The sequence below is a fragment of the Festucalex cinctus genome, chromosome 15, assembly GCF_051991245.1.
Source record: "Festucalex cinctus isolate MCC-2025b chromosome 15, RoL_Fcin_1.0, whole genome shotgun sequence".
Classification (NCBI taxonomy): domain Eukaryota; kingdom Metazoa; phylum Chordata; class Actinopteri; order Syngnathiformes; family Syngnathidae; genus Festucalex; species Festucalex cinctus.
This window is the reverse complement of record NC_135425.1, coordinates 25,901,117-25,921,940: the sequence shown is the minus strand read 5'-3', so window position 1 is coordinate 25,921,940 and position 20,824 is coordinate 25,901,117. Positions and strand designations below refer to the sequence as shown.

The 20,824-nt window shown below is 39.6% G+C and overlaps 3 protein-coding genes across 5 annotated transcripts in view; 2 read left to right on the top strand and 1 right to left on the bottom strand.

Moving 5' to 3' along the window:
• Positions 1-250: 250 nt before the first annotated feature.
• LOC144002820 (kynurenine--oxoglutarate transaminase 3-like) lies at positions 251-14,165 on the top strand. The gene is made up of 26 exons (XM_077498394.1): positions 251-449; positions 540-598; positions 1,302-1,449; positions 1,535-1,684; positions 1,747-1,833; positions 3,473-3,601; positions 3,712-3,832; positions 5,029-5,105; positions 5,197-5,286; positions 6,321-6,507; positions 6,648-6,724; positions 7,607-7,693; positions 7,799-7,861; positions 8,213-8,217; positions 8,741-8,837; positions 8,934-8,973; positions 9,619-9,732; positions 9,971-10,130; positions 10,290-10,379; positions 10,464-10,513; positions 11,811-11,941; positions 12,033-12,105; positions 12,184-12,282; positions 12,359-12,461; positions 12,529-12,676; positions 13,779-14,165. The coding sequence occupies exons 1-26, from the start codon at positions 381-383 to the stop codon at positions 13,842-13,844; spliced, it is 2,520 nt and encodes an 839-aa protein (XP_077354520.1). The 5' UTR covers positions 251-380; the 3' UTR covers positions 13,845-14,165.
• The window catches only part of st6galnac6 (ST6 (alpha-N-acetyl-neuraminyl-2,3-beta-galactosyl-1,3)-N-acetylgalactosaminide alpha-2,6-sialyltransferase 6), a 7,314-nt gene continuing 644 nt past the window's right edge, over positions 14,155-20,824 (bottom strand). For 2 of the 3 annotated variants that reach the window (XM_077496556.1, XM_077496555.1), the window contains exons 2-6: positions 20,627-20,676; positions 19,008-19,208; positions 17,514-17,929; positions 17,114-17,221; positions 14,155-16,336 (exon numbers count right to left, since the gene is read on the bottom strand). In XM_077496556.1, coding sequence (XP_077352682.1) covers positions 16,150-16,336; positions 17,114-17,221; positions 17,514-17,929; positions 19,008-19,208; positions 20,627-20,638 — 924 coding nt within the window. In that variant the 5' untranslated portion in view covers positions 20,639-20,676 and the 3' untranslated portion in view covers positions 14,155-16,149. Of the gene's footprint in view, positions 16,337-17,113; positions 17,222-17,513; positions 17,930-19,007; positions 19,209-19,960; positions 20,558-20,626; positions 20,677-20,824 lie in introns of those variants that run through there. The other variant, XM_077496557.1, reaches the window with a different exon arrangement.
• Positions 19,652-20,824, top strand: part of miga2 (mitoguardin 2) — a 14,640-nt gene continuing 13,467 nt past the window's right edge. The window contains exon 1 of the mRNA XM_077496553.1: positions 19,652-19,702. The gene's annotated coding sequence lies outside the window, so the exon portion shown is untranslated. The remainder of the gene's footprint in view (positions 19,703-20,824) is intronic.

The following is a 20,824-nucleotide window of genomic DNA, read 5'->3' as shown; positions in this document are numbered from 1 at the left end:
GTATTTTAAAATACTGTATATAAAATACTGTATGTTACGTCTGTATTTTGCCCCGCCCATCTCTGTCGGTTTGCTCCGCCCCACTCCCCAATCGGAGTGGGGATAAGGCGAAATATTATATATTGATGTATTTTTTTTTAAATGTAAATATATTTATTGATTTAACCTTATTCCACAGGTTGTGCTAGAATATTTTAGTTTAGTTTGTTTACTGCTGCGTCCCCGTACATTGATGCTCCGCCCATCCCGGAAGTCAATCAAAACACGGATTTGAGCCTTCTGGCATCGCCCCACAGCTTCTGCGGTTTCTGCACAGCACTTTTTCCCTCTATTTTATTTTTCAAGACGCAAAGTTTTACTTAGCAATGATTCTCTAGCCTATGGGAATACTAATCGGGAATCTCGTGACTGCAAGTCGGCGCGTCGCTCCTCTTACACGGTTGCCAAAAGTATGTGACGAACAGGTGCATGTAATCATAATCGCTTGCGACCTTTGACTTTTGCATGTTTTTTCCTTTGTCGTCATCTTCCTCTACCAGATAATCATGTCGCGAAGACTTCATTCGAGCAGGACCGAAGGAGTGGACAAAAATGTATGGTAAGAAAACATGATCAGTTGCATGCGACTCACCAACAATAAATCAAGACTATTATAAATGTATTTTAAATAGAGTCGTCACGTGATCGTCTGCTTGTAAATTCTCTCTGGACTCTTTGTTTTTGATTCCATTGAGAGGTTTGCTGCAAAAGTAACTTGTAGTTGTACAAACGATAACGCAATTGCCCACAAGGTGTCACGTGTTGTTCAAAAGATGTATGGCACTTTAGCCCCAGTTAGGTACTTTTTGCCCCTCCCACAAATACATAACAGTAAAACTGACACATGAAACGCAAGAAAATTATACACTGACTGTATATCTGAACACCAAATTGTTCAACCAAACTAAATTTCGTCTCACAGAAATTCACCAGTGTGGCGCTAATATATGCAAAATGCCAAAAATGTCCCACTAATCCTTAACCTTGTTACTTTGACACACACACGGAGCAGCAAAAAAACAATACTCGAGGCAAAAATTGACAGTTGGAACAACAACTATAACTGGACATCATCTGAGCACTTCTTCTTACTTCATTCAACGCTGCATCTCTTCCAGTATAGCTCAGTGCTGCCCGGCATGTTGTGGCGCAATGTGGTACTACACTGAAGGCGCACAACCTTAAAAAAAAAAAATTCCAATATAAGTGAGGAAAGATGGCTACTCAGCGAAGATATCAAAGAAGTTTTCCCCATCAAACAGGGTGGAGTTTACCCAAATGGCGTCCCACTACAAACCCGTCAACCTCGGGCAGGGTTTCCCGGACTTTGCCCCTCCGCAATACATGCAAGACGCCTTCAGTGACGCGCTGCGCGGCGGCCCCTCCATGCACCAGTACACGCGCGCTTTCGTGAGTACGCGGAGGGCCGTGTTATAAAAAAAAAAATCACTCGCCATCCACCCAACTCTCAAAGGTTTTTCCTTCACGCCACCAGGGCCACCCGCGTCTGGTAAACAGCCTGGCCAAATTCTTCAGCGGCATCGTGGGGCATCGGATCGACCCCATGGAGGACGTGCTGGTGACGGTGGGCGCTTACCAGGCGCTCTACTGCGCTTTCCAGGCGCTGGTGGACGAGGGAGACGAGGTGCGTTTACAGTCCTCGTTTCGGGGACTAATTGTGACGTAAAACAAACGCGGCCTCTCCAGGTGATCATCGTGGAGCCGTTCTTTGACTGCTACCAGCCCATGGTGAAGATGGCGGGCGGGAAGGCGGTCTACGTCCCTCTGAGGCCAGTAAGTGCCTGATCGCAATGGCTTGTTAACGACGTCGCAAGATCTGAATCAGAATCGTCGTTATTGGCCAATTATGTCAAATGCGAGGAATTAGTGTCCGTTAGCGCTAGCTTTGCAGTAGTGTTAATTTTGTCCGGCATTTTAAAATTTAGTCTCAGTTTTTGTCCAGTTTCAGTAACGCTCGTAGTTAGCCCGCCACATCCCGTTTTTATTTAGTTAATTTTTAGTTGATTATGAATCGAGCATTTTAGTCTTTATTTTAGTCCAAGAAAACATCATTTTTATTCGTCTAGTTTTAGTCAACAAAAACTGTCAATGTTTTAGTGTAGTTTTAGACAGGACAATCATTTTACCCCTTTGTTTTTTTTTGTCAGCAGATATGTTGAACATTTCAGATCTAAAACTATTTCATATACAATTTTCTCGAATCTTTTTTTATGTGAAACAACTACTATGGCTACAAGCTAGTAAGTTAGCAAACATTAGTTAGCGGTCAGATTAGCATTATTGTTGGAACGTTATAGCCGTTGTTTTTAAAAAAAAAAAATTTTACTTTTACAAAATCATATAATTTTCATCTCATTTTTCTTCATGAACTAAAATGATTTTAGTCCATTTTTTTTATTAAGTGAAGCACATTTTCGTCTCGTCTTTATTAGTCGACGAAAATGCATACTGATTTAGTCCTAGTTATTGTTTATTAAATGAGGATTTTAGTCTCGTTTTAGTCCGGTGAAAAATTATTTTTGTTTACTTTTCGCTGATGAAATTAACACTACATTGCCGTAACAAGCAACTACTGCTGCTTTTAGTGCGCATTGTTTCACAGCGCCCACCTGAGGGAATCAGCTGGAAGAGGTGGTGACCAGGATGTGGAGGGGAGGGTCCGAAGGAATTTTGCCTGCTCTTGTCTTTGAAAGTCCACAAGAGTGGGTAAAAGCATAACGATAGTGGAAAAACGTTTTTTTTTTCGATTAAACGAACTAAATGAAGCTCCTCCCATTACTTCAACGTACCAAGATGGCACGACGTGGCGCCATTTGTATGTTTTTAACTCATTCACTCGCCGCCATTTTCACATTTCGCAATCCCGTTCGCTCCCGGCTGTTTTACTGGATTTTGACTGATTTTGCAAGCCCCACAGAATATTGTGTTCTATTGCTATAAAAGCATGGAACCTATCAAAAGAAAGATTAAAGTCTCTTCTTTCATCAGGAAAAAAAGTGTTTCTATCTGGTTCCCTTTTTGCAGCAATTAGCATTAGAAGAGAGCTAAGTTTCATCAGTTTTCACAAATCTATTTAAAATTGTAAGTAATTTAGATTTTTTTTCTAGATGGCCCTGGTTGATCTCCTTTGCTCTGCTGCCACCTGCTGTCCGTTTGTGTAATAACTACCATTTCTGCAACCGTTCTTTGCAGTTGAGAGGCTGCATCAAAGCCTTCTGTATGCTCTAGCATAAAAAACAAAAAACAAAAACGTATAAATACGTCTTTGGGACACTTAGAACATTAAAAAAACGTATTTATACGTTATTGGGAGCAAATGAGTTCATTGCAATCTGCTTGTCTGTCATTCCGGGTTTAATTTCAAGGTAGACTTGATGTGCTTTGCTACAAATCCATTTTTGTGAACCGGCAGAAAGTGGAGGGCGGGGGCGGAGTCCCGTCAAGCGGCGACTGGGTGCTGTCGGCCGACGAGCTGGCCGGTAAATTCAGCCCGCGCACCAAAGCCATCGTCATCAACACGCCCAACAACCCGCTGGGAAAGGTCAGAGCTCAAGTTACTCGCTCGCGATACGTTCGGCTGGATCGTAGCGCCGCCGCCGCCGCCGCCGAGTCATCGTTCGTCTTTGTCTCGGCACGCGAACGTGTTTGCAGGTGTACAAGACGGAAGAGCTGCAAGCGATCGCCGACTTGTGCATCAAGCACGACGTGCTGTGTTTCAGTGACGAGGTGTACGAGTGGCTCACCTACGACGGAGCCAAGCATGTGAAAATAGGTGAGCGCAAATACTGACAAAGAAATCACGAAACCGGTATTTGTAAGGTCGATGTACTACTCGATGTATTGGTCTTTTATTATTTTACTGGATGGAAATTCAAAATATATAAGAAATTAACGTCTTCTTAAAAGCGAGTATCTCCACATTTTGTAAGTTTTGTTTTTTTTTCTTTCACCCAAACCACTTTTTTTTTTTTTTTTGTATTAATCATGCAACGAAAGAAATTAAACAATAATTTCCAAGGACAGGAAGTATCTCCACCTTTTTTTTGCTTTTCATTTTCATCCAAAACTAATAAAAAAAAAAGTAAAAATGGATAAACTAGAAAGAAATATTCAAACAACTAATCAATTTATTAGATTTTTCTTTCTCTGTGTCGAGGGTGGCAATTAGGGCTGTTCCATTATGAAGAAAATATTAATTATGATTAATTTGTCAATTGAAATCATTATTAGGAGTATCATTTGTTTTTTGTTACAAAAGAAAAAGTGTAAACATGTAAAAAAAAAAAAAAAAAAAGTATACTAAGACAAAAAATTTATTTGAAACAATTTGTGCAAGTTCCTTTTTTAACCAAACAATATTTATTAAATTTGTCATTTTAAAATACAAAAAGTGAAACAATTTCAATAATAAAAACCCTCCAAATTAGTATTAATAATCTATTATTTTTGTTTAAGATTATGCCAATTTTGTAATTGTGGAGCATAATAATTGAAATTGTGATTTATAGAGATGAATGATGATATGCATATTCTTGCATGTGTGAATTGTACCCATCTGTTAAAGTCTGTAAAGTTACAAATAAAGAATTAAAAAAATAATAAAATAAATTGTGATTTATTGCAAAGCCGAGTGGCAAAAATCATCTTCAAAAGAAAAAAAAAAAAAAAAGTAACCCCACATTTTTTGGGGCGAGGAAGGGTAAAAAAAATATAATTCAAAATAAATAATACGATAATGCAGCGATATATACGTACAATAAAACACATTAGTCCACATTTTTAATTTTTGAGATACAAATTAATTTTCAAAATACAATAAAGTAGACAACAATGCAAGTAATTACACATTTTGTGAGGTTTTTATTTTAGTAATTTTTGAGGCACAAATGAATAAAAAACAATACAATATACTCAACAGCCGTTCCCTGTGGGAGGTAATAACACCAGTGTGGTTGGTTTTACTGACAGCCAGCCTGCCCGGCATGTGGGAGCGGACTGTGACGGTCGGGAGCGCGGGGAAGACCTTCAGTGCCACGGGATGGAAGGTGACGTCTTCCATAATCCACAACTTTTGCAGTGGGAAACTTAAATTAGATGGACATCCATTATTTACTTGTGCATATTTCTTTTGTCCAGGTGGGCTGGGCTATCGGCGCTGGCCCCATCCTCAAACACATGAAGACCATCCATCAGAACAGCGTGTACCACTGTGCCACCGCCGCCCAGGTGACGGCTATCATAACTAGAAAAAATTTCCGCGGAAATTTTGGATGTGACTGCTGACTCTTGCAAGGTGGAAAGATGCATGCACTGAACAGTTTGCCAAATCCTCTTGAAATCAAGTCACTTCCTGGTGAAAACGGGTCACTTCCTGTGGATTTTAGGCCACTTCCGGGTCACTTCCTGTTGAAATCTGGTCACTTCATGTTGAAATCAAGTCACTTCCTGTTGAAATCAGGTCACTTCTGGGTCACTTCCTGTTGAAATCAGGTCACTTCCTGTTGAAATCAGATCACTTTTGGGTTACTTCCTGTTGAAGTCGGGTCACTTCTGGGTCACTTCCTGTTGAAATCGGGTCACTTCTGGGTCACTTCCTGTTGAAGTCGGGTCACTTCTGGGTCACTTCCTGTAGAAATCAAGTCACTTCCTGTTGAAATCGCCTCACTTCCTGTTGCAATCAGGTCACTTCTGGGTCACTTCCTGCTGAAATCAAATAACTTCCTGTTGAAATCAGGTCAGTTCCGGGTCACTTCCTGTTGAAATCAGGTCACTTCCTGTTGAAATCAGATCACTTCTGGGTCACTTCCTGTTGAAGTCGGGTCAATTCTGGGTCACTTCCTGTTGAAGTCGGGTCACTTCCGGGTCACTTCCTGTTGAAATCGGGTCACTTCCGGGTTACTTCCTGTTGAAGTCGGGTCACTTCCGGGTCACTTCCTTTTGAAGTCGGGTCACTTCTGGGTCACTTCCTGCTTAAATCAAGTCACTTCCTGTTGAAATCAGGTCAGTTCTGGGTCACTTCCTGTTGAAATGAAGTCACTTCCTGTTGAAATCAGGTCAATCCCGAGGTACTTGATTTGTGCCGGTACATTCAATGTTTCGGGCCACATTTTGTCAGAAAAATTCCGCTAAATAAAGACAAATAATAAACGCCGTTTTCTAGGATAGTAATATGTGCCTGTTCTGTCACATAAGGACAACAAGGAAATATCCGCCATTTTAATTTCATCGTATTTTATCCCCCACCCGGCCCCGTTTTTCAGGAGGCGGTAGCTCGCGGGTTCGAGCGGGAGCTGGAGCTATTTGGCTCTCCGGACAGCTACTTCCGCCAGCTGCCGGCCACGCTGCGCCGAAAGCGCGAGAAACTGGCCTCGTGTCTGGAGAGCGTCGGCCTGAAGCCCATCATGCCGCAGGGGGGCTACTTCATGATAACCGACATCTCCTCTGTCGGTGAGCGAGCAGCGTGCGTCGCAAGGTGGCGGGTTGCTTAGTAACCGGAAGCGTACATTTTTTTTGTTTTTTTTTTTATTGCAAAATCTCATGTGATTACGACATGGCCTGGCACGACCTCAACTTGCTTTTCTCCACAGAGGTGGATCTCAATGACCCAAGCACAGAAAACGAATCCTACGACTTCCGATTTGTCAAGTGGCTCATTAAAGAAAAGGTAAACTCAGAATTGGACGAATTTAATGCCATTTTCATCTTAGAAAATAATTGGAAGCAAGTATCTACACATTTTGTAAGTTTTTTTTCTTTCTTTCATCTAAACTGTATTATTTTATTTTTTTTAATCATGCAAAGAAAAAAAAAAGAAATTAATCAAGGATGGTATCTCAACGTTTTTTTGCTTCTCATTTTTATCCAAAACTTAAAAAAATAAATAAAAAATAAAAAAAATGGATAAACTAGATAAATATTCAATATTCATCTCAATTTATTGATTTTTTTTCTGAGGGTCGAGGGTATCAAATAGGGCTGCTCGATTATGAAGAAAATATTAATTGTGATTAATTTGTTAATAATTGAAATCATGATTAGGACAATCATTTAGTTTTTGGTATCTCTGTAAAAAATAAAATAAAAAGATACTAAGACAAACAAATTTCTTTGAAACAATTTATGCAAGTTCCTTTTGGATCAAACAATGTTTATTAAATTCGTCATTTTAAAATAAAAAAAAAGTGCAACAATTTAAATTTAAACAACTCAAAATTAGTATTAATAATCTTGTATTTGACTTAAGTCGAAATTCGGGTTACATCGCTAGCGTAGGAACGGAACTCGAGGACTTGTATTGAATTGAATTCTTTGCACTTCACTGTATTCCTTAAAAGGAAGTTGAACAACCGCATATTTTGATCGGGACTCTTATACTCTGCTGCCACCTGCTGGCCGTTTTGTTTTTGTAATAACTACTGTTTCTTGAAGCCACCTCTTCATGTCAGAGGCTTTATCAAAGCCTTCTATAAACTCTAGAATTAAAAAAAAATAATAATAATAATAATTGTGCAACTCTTATCTCTTTATCTTTGGGGTGTCTCCGCAGGGTTTGGCGACAATACCCGTGTCGGCCTTCTACAGTCCGGAGCACGGCAAAGACTTTGACAAATACATCCGATTCTGCTTCATCAAGGTTCAAACTCCCTTGCGATGCTCCTTTTCATTTGATTCTTTTTTTTTTTTTTTTTGTATCGATGATTGAAACCGATTTTTTTTTTTTCTATGCACAAATAAAAAGGAGGACTCCACCCTGGATGCAGCAGAGGCCATCCTGCGAAAGTGGAATCCTCCACGTGACGCGTGACATCACTTTTCTACGACCCCGTCCGTCCAGATTTCAGTTGAATCACTGCAGATGAGCCATATTCATCCTCTCTCCATATTTATTGCATATTCAGAAATAAAAAGTGTGTGATATTGGGCTATTCTGGTTGAGCCTTCAAATTTAATCTAACCTTTACATACAATCAGATCAGGTTCATTCAGAAATTTCACCACAAAGCCCAATATCCCCAACTTTTTGTTTTTGTGAGTTATTAATGCAATATGTCCTCACTTCTCCGAGCCTTTTTTTTTTTTTTTTTTTTTTTGCTAATGTACAAGACCTCGACTTCTTTAGCTTTTTGTATCCTTAAATGCCATCATTACTCAGGCTCTGTGATTTTTGTTGTGCAATCATTTTAATCCACTGTGAAGAAACTAGATTGAAGTACAGTATTATTGTTTCCCTTGTCACTTGAATTAAAATGGAATGCCGTCCAATTAACTTTTTTTTTTTTTTTAGCTCATTAAAATCAAAGCAATATTTTAATGAAATATCTTGTTTCTATTTAATGGCAATCCTTTTTTTTTTTTTTTTTTTTTTTCACTGGGGAGACACCTGACTTAATCCACCTCTTAATACCGCCCTTGTCGTAGAAACCATCAACATGAAGAGAAAAATACATAAAAAATGCAACGTAACAGGATACGACTGTCACATACATCTGAAGAGGTTCACAATCAACTTAATCTGATTTATCTAACATAAATAAGTTAATCGTTCTAGTTTTACTTTTTATATTACAATCTTTTTTTTTTTTTTTTTTTCGAATGTTGACTAATTTTCCTGTACATTCTCCCGAATTTGGTGGTGCTGATGCACTTTTAAGACGATTTACAAACACTCGTAAAAACGTAGAAGAAGAAGAAGACCCGGAAGCAGAAAACGTCACGTGTTGTTGGCGAGAAACATGTCTACCGGCGTCGCTACGAAGAGACAAAAAACATCCTCTCAGGTATAAATAATTTTGTTTTTTTAATTTTAAAAAAGAAAAAAAGGCAGCGGTATGCCCCTTTGTCAGCGTTCAATCGTGTTTGTCATTTGTGTTCAGCCAGAAGAAGGGGTGGACTGGAAGAAAAGGAAAGCGCAACGTGAGTAAACAGTTAGCCTAATGCTAAATGCTGTGCTAAAAAAGTGCATTGCACGCTACTCATGGCATTATTTTATTTAATGTATTTGTTTTTCGGGTCAGCAATGTAATTTATTTCTTTTTTACCATGGCAAAAGGTTCTGTTAAATGATGTAGGTTCGCCACCTTTCTGCAGAGGTGGCAAAGTACTCGCACTTTATTAGCGTGGAAAAAGACAAACTTAAGTGCAGAAATCTAAAAAAAAATTTGTCAAGTAAAATATCAGTTTACTACTGTACGGTTAACCTGGCAATTTGTGAACTCAGAAATGCCGCGAGAATTCATCTTGAGAGAGCAAGGTTAACTGTACATATAAAACACGAAATTATTTTTTTCTAATCAGCTTGCAAAGTAAAAAACAAAACACAAGCACTGTTACCCGATAGTGGTATCAGAACAACACTAATTAAAATACAGGTAATCATAACACAAATATCTGTATACCCCTGAGCTCTACTGAGCATAGTACTTAGTTTTCTATTATTTGAAAATTCAATTTAGAAACGGTGATCTAAACTATGGAATGTAGAACGACATAATTATCTTTGCTTCACTATTTTTTTGCTCTATATCGTTTCATTTTCTTCCCACTGCCAATGATGACCAGTCAAGGAGGCCAAGAAGCAGAGGAAAGAGGCCAAGCTCATCAAACAGTTGGAAAACCAGAAACGACAAGAGGCTGCCGAGAGGGAAAAAGCAGAGGAGACCAACAACAATAAAGGTACTTGAAAATAATCAGAGGATCTTGGAATTTTTTATTTATTTTTTGTCGCTACAATGTAAAACTGTATGTATAGTATACACTGTAACACAGTCACTTTGTTCAGAATCATTCATTCATTCATGATTTTTAATCACTACAATCGTGTTTTGTTTTGTTTTTTCATCCGTGTAAATCAGTTTTCAATATGCAATGTTTAAAAAATGGAGAGTGATGCGCGTGTGTGTGCGTGTGGTAGGTCGAGCGTACACTGTGAGCGTGGCTCTGCCGGGCTCGGTCCTGGACAACGCCCAGTCGGCCGAACTCCGCACTTACCTGGCGGGACAGATCGCCCGCGCCTGCGTCATCTTCTGCGTGGACGAGCTCGTCGTGTTTGACGAGCAAGGCGAAGATGTCAAGTGAGTTCCTCAGAGGGTGGGGAAGTGCACTGCTCACATAAAAAAACAACTTGAGGATATTCAGCTTTGGGGTGACATTTCAGGATGTTACTTTTTTTCAGTAGTGCAGTGTATTTTATAAACGATATGAATGTTTTTTGTTTTTTTTTGGTGCCACAGGAGTGTGGAAGGTGAATTTAAAGGAATCGGGAAGAAGGGACAAGCGTGCATTCAGCTAGCCAGAATCCTCCAATACCTGGAGTGTCCCCAGTGAGTGTGGAAAAAAAACAAAAAACACGGTCAGTGCTCATATTTTGCGTATCATAAGTAACACGAACTTCCCATGTGTGCAAGGTACCTGCGCAAGATGTTCTTCCCAAAGCATCAAGACTTGCAGTACGCAGGTACGCCAAAATAATGATTTCAAGTTGTTTTCACTCACGCCTTGTCTCAGTATGCAAACCATCATTTTCACTTGGACCAATTTGGAATTGATTTTGCACATTTTCTTCTTACTAGGGCCCGACCGATTAATCGGCCGATTATTGGCCTACAAACATCGGCCAATTGAGCCAAATGGCCGATTATTTTACCCTTAAAACGTTATCGAAGGAAACTGAAGTTTCCGACGCTGTGAAAGTACCCTGAATGCACCATTGTGCTTGCGTAGCATTAGCGGCTAGCAAGCGTGTAGCGTACGTTATTCTCCTTATTTTGTTGTCCCTCAGTGTCCTTTGGGGTGTTTAATGACACGGCAGTTGGAGTTAACTGTGACACTAAAATACATAACGTTAAGAATCACATCCATTGTATATTTAAATACGAAACATGCTTGGTTTTTAAAGCATTGCTAGCCTAGCGCTAACAGGAAGTTATCAAATGCTAACAGGAAGCTAGCATCGACTTTGGGAGTATTCTTCCTTCAAATAACAAATATCCACACACAAATCTTGTGGGAAAGCATGCCCACAGATGAGATAACGCTACGTAGAGCCACAGATTCTTCCCAATGTGTGAAAAACTAGTTATTTTATTATACTTTTTCACTTTTAAGTATGTACGCCATGGATACACGGCACCACGCTGCCCCAAGAGTCCAAAATGCACATGAACAGTCGGTATTTGTTCTTACTGTTTTTTTGTTTTTTTTTCGGTTTCTATTGCTATTATTTTAGTTTATTTTATCCTTATTTCACTTTCTTATTGTTTTTAGTTTGTCATTGTCATTTCAAGTTCTATTATATTGTAAAGTTGATCTTTTAAGGATTCAAAGACTTTTTTTTTTTTTTTTTTTTTTTTTTTTTTTTTTTTTTTTTTTTCTTTCCCTCAAAAGTCAAGGATGCAAACATTGGAGGATTTCTTTCGGGGTTTTTTTGTTTGTTTGTTTTTGTCTTGCCATGCATTTCCACATGACATGGCACGAAATACAATCCCAAAAAGTTGTAAACAAGTAAGAATGGGTTTTATTATTGACACATAAATCTATACAATAACCTAGTATACTTAATGATTTTTTATTTTTTATTTTTTAAATGGACCTGCCATTCAAAGCAGAGAATCTTAATAGCGAAAGTTTGTACGTAAATGGCACCCATTGAAAAGGAATTGTGGAAGGGGTTGCTGCTGTGACTTTTTTTTTTTTTTTTTTTTCTTCTTCTTTATCTTAACATTCTTCCGTTTTTTTTTCTGGGTTACCTGCAGGACTGCTGAACCCATTGGACAGCCCTCACCACATGAGGATCGACGAGGAATCGGAGTACCGCGAAGGCATCGTCCTGGACAGGCCCACAAAGGCGGGCAAAGGTTCTTTGGTCAACTGTGGCATGAGGAAGGTAAAAAGGAGCAGGAAGTGGAATGATGATGATGATGATGATGATGATGATGTGGTCCTTCTCCGAGTTATGACATTCATGCCCACCTTAGGAGGTGCAGATTGATAAACAGCTTCAGGCGGGATTGCGAGTCACTGTGCATATCAACGCGCCGCAGAAGCAAGGTGATTCTCACTTTAAAAAAAAAATTTAAAAAGAGGTGTGATGATGTTTTGAAGTCACGTGTCCGATTTGTCCTGAAGACAGCAAAACGTACAAAGGGGTGGCGGTGGCTCCTCGCGTGCCCACGACGGAAGGAGGGCTGTACTGGGGCTACAGCGTCCGCCTGGCGTCCTGTCTCAGTATGTGGCCCCATATTTCACACGCACCCCTAAAACTGGCTACTATTTGATTGATTTCTTTTCCTTCCCTCCGCAGGTGCGGTGTTCACAGAAAGCCCGTACAAGGACGGCTACGACGTGACCGTCGGGACGTCGGAGAGAGGCAGCGACGTCGCCGAAGCCTCGCTGCCGCCGTTCAAGTCAGTTAAGCATCCGCCGCCGCCCGTCGCAAATCCCCACAATTTCTCACTGGCAACGTTTTTGCAGGCATCTTCTGGTGGTCTTCGGAGGCCTCCAGGGACTGGAGGCCAGCCTAGACGCCGACCACAACTTGGACGTCACGTGTCCCAGCGTCCTCTTTGACCTGTACCTCAACACGTGTCCCGCCCAGGGCAGCCGCACCATTCGCACGGAGGTGAGACGCGGCGTGGAATCATTTCTTATATTTGGGAGGGCTGTCACGTTAATCGTTGAAAATCTGAAAACCCCCCACCCCGCCTCCGGCCTTATACTACCTGCCTACGAGCTGTATATTTCACACCTGTACGTAGTCCAGTCATATATAACAGGTCAGTGGTCTTTCACAGGTCACTTGGAGTTCAGAGGTAAAAAAAAAAAAAAAAAATTACTCTGAAAAACACAAGGTGGTGCTCTGTTTTTTGGAATGTTTTTTTTTCTGGATTTTTTTTTTTTTTTTAGTTTTTTCTTGAATTTTTTTCCCCCTGTTTTTCTTCTTTTTTTTTTTTGACAGAAAAAAAATATTCAGTAAAATACATTAAAAAAGAAAAAGAAAAAAATTACTCAAAAAAACAAAGCTCCCCCCCCAAAATATTAGTTAGAAAAACAGTTTTGTTTTGTTTCTCAAGTGAATCTAAAACACTTGCGTAGTAAATAATGAAGGATGTTGATTGTATTTTTTCAGGTTTGAAATTGTACCTTTATTTAAAAAGCACTGTGTTCAAAGAGGCCACACCAGCATGACGCAAATATCACCAATTAAGAATGCACTTAAGTTTACTTTTCATCATTACATACTTTTTTTTTTTTTTTTTTTTTTTTTGAATGGCTAATAGGCAAGCCAGTCACATTTTTTAAAACTAGTATTTAGATTCTCTGCAGAGTCAAATGGTTAATGTTTTGTGACAGATTATCTGTTAGAATATTTGACACCAAATACTGTTGCATATACACGAACCAGCCAGAACATTATAACCACTTGTACAATAAATTGGTATGCTGCCTTGACTAAGGTGACGGTAAACATCAGTTTCGTTCAACTGGAGCTGTGTCTGAAATGAATGTTATTTTTGTTATGGCAGAATATTTGCTGCAGAACTTATATTGAATATCATATTGTCTTATTAAGTTGCACAGTTTTTTTTATTTTTATTTTTTATCTCATGTGGATCTGGAATGTATATCGACCCACCATGAATGCAATTTCACTGTACAGCCTAATGACTTGACAAAATGAAGTCGTAATGCAAACTCAAGCGCTCTGTCTTCTTCTCGCACAGGAAGCCATTTTAATCTCCATGGCGACGCTGAGGCAGAAGATAGTGGCCGCCTTCTCCACTGCTTGAAAGATTGTTCGATGTAACTACATACGTTTTTTTCTTCAATATTTGTTTTCCTCTATTACATGTTTATTGACACACACTGTTGTGATCAGGGCTCCGTTTTAGGTTTTTAAAACGGGTCGTTTGTAGACGAAAATAGTTGAATTCTATTTTGAAATTACTTATTATTCAAAAATGAAACCGGGGGTCCAAATCGCTAGTGAGATCAATTAAATGAGTAGAGCTTTTCATAATGTTCTCAATAGGGTTGAGGTCAGGGGGTCAGTCTGAGAGCTGACAGAATTGTCCAGACAAATTCACAAACATGACAATGTTGTACGAAAATCAGTGTCTTCTTTATTTCAGCCAGGTCGACAAACAAACGTTTTCACTTCACATGGAAAACAAATCAAGCAAGTTGTTGCAGCAACTGCGGCGCCGCCCCGATGACTTTCGACTCCATAAAAGGGAACCGTCTCGTCCCGATCCTGACGTCATCTTCCTAAATTATATACGGGCAAGTCGCTCTCAATTTGAAACCTTTTTGAAGTGCGCCGTCATTAACGTTGTAAATGGTGAAACGTTTTTGAAAGGTTTTGGAAATCTTCCATGGCCATTTACTGGGAAACGTTTAAGGCAACATACGTTAAAACGTAACACTCGTTTTGTCGTAAACAGACAAGCAAAAAAATTAAAATAAAATAAAAAATCCCCTTGCTAGGGCATCACAGTATCTTCATTGCTCTAATAATATTTTGTTCACTTCACTCAAGCAGCGGCACATCCAAAGTTTTGTTGTTGATGCAGGTTTTGGCTCACTCAACAAAGCAAAAACAAGCAAAAAAAAAAATGACTCGTGAAACAGTCAAGTGGGGGGGGCACTCAGAAGTCAAAGAGATTTCAATTCTTTTCAATGGGGAAAATTACGGGTCAATTAACTAATTGACTGGCAGCCATTTTCACAGAAGTAATCCCCTTCGCTTCCAGCTGTTTTACTGGATTTTGACTGATTTTGCAAGGCCCAGACAATATCAGAAAAATTATCATTATTTTTTTTTTTCATAAGGGAAATAAAGTATATTTCTATCTGTTTCCGTTTTGCAACAATTAGCCAAGTTTCATCGTTGTTCACAAATCTATTTAGAATTGTGAGTGTTTGAGCTTTTTTTCAACATGGCCTTGGTTGATTTCTTATACTCTGCTGCCACCTGCTGGCCGTTTGTGTCATAAGTACCATTTCTTCAACCGGTCTTTGCAGTTGAGGCTACATCAAAGCCTTCTTTATGCTCTAGCATAAAAAAAAACGTATAAATACGTCTTTGGCACATATAAAACATTTAAAAATGGAACATATTTATAAGTTTTTGGCAGCAAATGAGTTAAGTTCCAAGCTAGGTGGTCACAGACCAAATTTAATTTGTAAGTCAAGGTACCACTTTGTGTTTAAATTCCCTATCAAGAGCCAAACTTCTTTTTTTTTTTCCCTCCGTGGGGGGAAAAAAACAAACAAACAAAAAAACTTGCATATTTTGCAACCCTAATCTTCAATACAGCGCTCCCTCGTTTATCGTGGGTGTTGCGTTCCAAAATCTACCCGTGATAATGGAAATCAGTATTAATTTAAAAATAAATAAATAAATAAAAATCTGTTCATTTATATATATTTTTTTGTTTGGTTTTTTGTTTTGGTATGATTTTTTTTTTTTTTTTTTTTTTACTTTATTATAAATGCTTTTTCATTCATCATGTTCTTTTTTAATTTACATTTATTTTTTCCATTAAAAGTATGTTTAAAAAAAAAATAAAAAAATTATTAGTTACAATATATATTTTTGTAATTTGTTTTGGTAAGATTTTTAGTTTATTATGAATGCTTTTTCATTCGTTTTTTTTTTTTTAATTTAGTCTTTTTTTCTTTTCTTTTTTTTTTCTTTTTTTTTCATTAAAAGTAGCAGTACATGTTTTTAATTTGTTATACAGCACGGTATGTATTTTCAATCTCCGGAATGCAATATCGTGGATCGATGGGCCAGACAGCGTTGGAAAAGTCGCGTCGAGACGAATCCGCGGATGCCCGCTGTAAAAAAATCCGCGAGGCTGCGAAAGATGAACCCGCGATAAACGAGGGAACACTGTACAAAAGAATACAAATATTGCAAACATACATAAAAAAAAAAAAGTAAACATCTGTAAAACATTCCTCGCGTCACGTCAGTCGCTGCTTTGTTTTTCTTCCTTGAAGAGATCCCTGAAAGTAGATGCCGTCCCGCGTCCAAGCGTCCCTTTTTTTTTTTTTTTTTTTTGTTTTACTCCCACAAGGGAAATCGTCTCACCACGCGGGATGAGCGAAGGTGATGTTGTACAGAAGCGCCCAGCGGCCAAACACCTGCTTTTCGGTGATGAAGCGATGGTGGCTCCCTTTTTGGTTGTTCTGGTTCTGCATGTACGTCAAGCACTCGTCAGAACCTCGCGGCTTGTAGTAGTGGTACGGCAACTTATTGGATTCCGTCCGGTTCCTGTGAGCAAAAATTTAAAAAAAATAAAATAAAAAAATTGGGCAGAATTAGAATAACATTATTCATTAGAATAACATTTCCACTTGGCAGTAGGGTCCAAAACTGCCAACATTTAAAATAAATAAATGACTAAATAAATGAATGACTTAAAGTGAAAATAAAAACATATAAAAAAAATACAATTCGAAAATTATATCCAAAAAAGTAAATATAAATGGAAATAAAAAGAACAACAAAACATATATACATAAATAAATTTGTATTTAATTTTTGAATTATATTGTTTAATATCCATTTTTATTGAACTTTTAGTCATTTATTTATTTTGAATTTTGCCAGTTTTGGTCCCTCCCACCAAGTGGAAATGTTATTCTAATGATGGGGCGGTCCTAAGCATGTCTTAGGAGAGTCCAACCCAAGACACGCTTAGGACCGCCCCCCTCCATTTGAATAACATTTCCACTTGGCAGTACGGCCCAAAACTGCCAAAATTCAATATAAATAAATGACTACATATATAAATGAATAACTAAATGACTAAAAGTGGAAATTATAAAAAAAATTATAATTAAAAAATTAAATACAAATGTATTCATGTATATTTTTTATTTTTATTTCCATTTATATTTTATATAATTGTCAAATTGTTTTTTATATCCATTTTTATTTTCACGTGTAGTCATTTATCTATTTAGAATTTTGGCAGTTTTGGTCCTCGATATTTATCAATAGTAGACGCCAAGGAAAAATAGTCTCAGGAAGCACTTGATAACTCACCCACAGTAACCGGGCGGAACCATCCCATACACTTTGATGTTGTCGCATATTTCGATGGCGATCACCATGGTGAACCAGCCCGTGCTCAGCCACGAGTTTGATCGTTGTCTGAGCCGGAAGAAAAGGCCAGAATTGTAATTACGTGTTACAGTAAAGAGGCGAGCTGCAACAATTTTTTGAACCAAGCAACTGTAGACTTTTTGCCGGACGACTGGCTGACTCCAAAGTCACAAACTCGCAATTCAACCTTGTAAACTCAACTGTGCTTTGGCGCCCTCTTGTGGCACCTTGGCGGCAAAGGAGTTACAAATCTCGCGAGGTTATTGACGATTTTTCGACGGTAGGGCTCGATTCTTACATCTCACAAATCGTCGAACTGCATCCACTAAAAGAGGCTCACCTGTCTCGTCCCGTCTCCAGTTGGAAGAGATTGTCGAATCGGTGCATTTTCTCCGCCGCGACGGTGAAACACGACACCTGCTTGTAGGTGGAGCAGATCCTCTGGACGGATCTGTACACGCTGGCTTTCGAGTCCTTGGTCATCTTGTTGGGGGGTCCCCAGAAGACGAGGGTCCTGTGGCCGCCGTCGCCGACCGCCATGAAGTCGTTGGGGCGCCGGGCCACCTTGGACACGCTGGAGTGGGCCACCACCCGCAGCGTGGTGCGCTCGCCCACGTCGGCCTCGTAGCCCGCCGTGGGCGCGTCGTTCATGCGGATCACGCACTCGCTGGCGTCCATCTCCGCGCCCGCCTTGATGCCCAGCACGTGGCTGGAGCTGCTGACCAGGGCGCAGTGGCGGCAGCGCTGGCTCAGCCTCTGCGCCCGCAAAGAAATGGAACAACAAAATATTTGAGAGCATTGTTTGGTGGCGCAGTTTACGAGCCGTTGCTAGCTTATTGCTAACATAAGTAAGCTAACAAGTCAGAACATTCTTCAGTAAATTGGACGGATGTAACGATATCCAAACGTCATATGTTATCACGAAATGAAGCTCACGATACGATAATTATCACGATATCGTGGGCAGGTTGCCGATATTTAAAAAAAAAAAGTCACAATATTGTTATAATAATAATATACTTTCAAAAACAAGCAAAATATTGTGTATTACTTTTTACACAAATTGCCAGCAGATGTCAGAAGAGTATAAGAGACCAACCAGGGCCGTGTTGGGGAAAAAAAGCTCAATTACTCACAATCCTAAATAGATTTATGAAAAATGATAAAACTTAGCTAGATTCTAATGCTAATTGCTGCAAAACAGAAACAGATAGAAATATACTTTTTTTTTTTTTCCTGATGAAAGAAGAGACATATCTTTTGGTAGATTCCATGTTTTATTTATTTTGTTATAGCAACAGTACACAATATTCTGTGGTCCTTGCAAAGTCGGTCAAAAATCTAGTAAAAACAGCGGGGAGCGAACGGGATTGCGAAATGTGAAAATGGCTGGGAGTGAATTAGATATCGTGATACTTTGTTTCACCGACACATTATCGAAATGCCTACGCAAGTATCGTGATATTTGTCATTAATATACAGCCACTAGAACAGCTCTATTGTTCATTACTTCTTGAGCAATTACTTGGCGGGCCACTAGAGGGAGCGCCTCATAAGAGTGGCGGGGAAATGGACAGAAATCTTCAGGCGAAGAAGACTAATCTGCTTACTTGTGTAAGATATTTATCTGTCCAGCAACTGACTCAGTTTTGCATACGTTTCCTCGAGATTTCACAATGATCGTTTTTCAAACCAACTTACTGCACTCCAAATCAATTATCTAATTATATGATTAATCGACAGGATAATTGTCAAAATACAGAAATGATAGTCAGTAGTACTTAAAAAAACAACAGGACGGAAATATTTTATGGCTGACGTTGACGGGGCCGACCTGATTCCCGTGGACGGGCACGTAGTCGTCTTTGGTGGCCCACGTCTTGAGGTTGGTGGACTTGGGCGTGTGGTTTTTGGCCATGCGGAAGGGCGCGTAGGCCACCTGGCTGTCGCCGATGCTGGAGCTGAACAAGATGAACAGCGTCATCAGGATGAAGATGGCCGCCACGATAGCGATGCGCCGGATATGCGCTCCCTCCTGGGAAGACGGACGACGAAGACGGAAAAAACAACAAAACAGTCATGTTTTATACCTTTCAAATGGAATTCAATTTGGCCTCTCGCAGCTTGAAGTAAGATGGCAGCTATCTTGCGTCACCGCTGTTATTGAAAACTTGTAAAATATTATCAGTACGTCTTGTACGCCAGGATCCTGACAACATGATAAAGTCGAATCTAAGAAAATGTTGAATTGCATTCTTACTCGGGGTGTACAGTTAGGTTCACATAATTTTCCTTAAAAGGAACCCCGGCTGTCAGAACAAGTTTGCTCTTGTTATTTATTTGGGTGTTACAAAGATAAGAATGAGATTCATTTTTCAAAAATCATTTCCAGTTGAATACATATTGTAGAAACATTATTTGGGCGTACGCCGCCATTGTTATTTACGTCGCAACGCATTCAGTGCGTAGTGACGTAAAATGGCGGCGGTTCTCTGCCGAGCAATGTGAAACGGTTATCAAGAAAGCAAGGTAAGTCTCCGTTACGTTCCTAAAGGGACGACCAAAACTCTCGAATGCGTCTGTTGAATGACGAGAGCACCGCGCAGGGGGAGCTTGACTCTCCCTATCGCAGACTCGGCGTATCCGCTGCACGGTGGATTGTCTTGTTGACAGATGTTGAACTTTAAACCAAGATAGCATTTAGCAGACAACACAACCACTGGTCATTGACTAGTGGTGTTGAAACTTTTTATGTTGTTTATGTCTGAAGAGAAGGTGGAGACCCACCTATTGTGAACAAAAGCCCACGGGACATGCGACGCAACCCAATATTTTGTGTTTGTTCCGAACGTAACCTTACACACGGTTAATAGTGGTAACGTAATATGGCCGCCGGTGGCGTCACTTGTCACTACAGCGAATGGGCTCCCTCTAGTGGACGCCCACTGAATTAAACTACCTTAGTAGTGCGCTTGTTTTGCTACTCACACAAACAACAAAAACAAAACAAAAATCTGTAAGACGTTGTGTGATCATTTTCACGTTTTTAAATTACATTTTTTTTCTTTTAATAGCTTGGAGCGAACGTGTGTGACGTCAAGCATGCTAAGCTGACGTCTCTGATCAACTGATGAAATGAGGCTGATTCTGTCCTCTTTCATCTAAAACGGCTTCAAAATCAAAGCGTATGTATGGAAGAAAGTTGGTTCGTATTTTTTGTGCGTTTTGTGACAGCTCGGGCTGTTTGAAAGCGCTATATAAATATTTACGCTTGAGTTGAGTTTTCGAAAATCCTTAATACTATTAGACCCACGCACACATTTCCGGTCGAAAGCTATCTACGCCAATATCCCATGTATTTATTTTTCATGAACCTCCCTGGCCATGTCAATCAACAGTGATGAGAAGCGGAAAGATGTGCGGCCACGCCCTTCGTGTGTAATCAAATCCTACCTTGAGAGCCATGCTTTCAGGTGTGCGTGGACGAGATGTCTGTGGTGGTCCTGCAAGCATATGTCGGGGCGGGAGCGGTTAGAAAGGGGCCGCGTTTATTGGGCGGCTGCGCGTTCGCCATTTAGTCAATCGCCAAACATGCTCACAAATACTAGCATGGAAAACAAGAATGAAAAAAATGAAATGGCAGAAATAAAT

Excerpts from the sequence above, each read along its gene's own strand:
- LOC144002820 (XM_077498394.1), top strand. The coding sequence starts at position 381 with ATGGGAATACTAATCGGGAATCTCGTGACTGCAAGTCGGCGCGTCGCT. Across the intron at positions 450-539 it reads CTCTTACACGGTTGCCAAAA|ATAATCATGTCGCGAAGACT; the intron begins GTATGTGACGAA and ends TTCCTCTACCAG. Across the intron at positions 10,380-10,463 it reads CAATACCTGGAGTGTCCCCA|GTACCTGCGCAAGATGTTCT; the intron begins GTGAGTGTGGAA and ends CATGTGTGCAAG.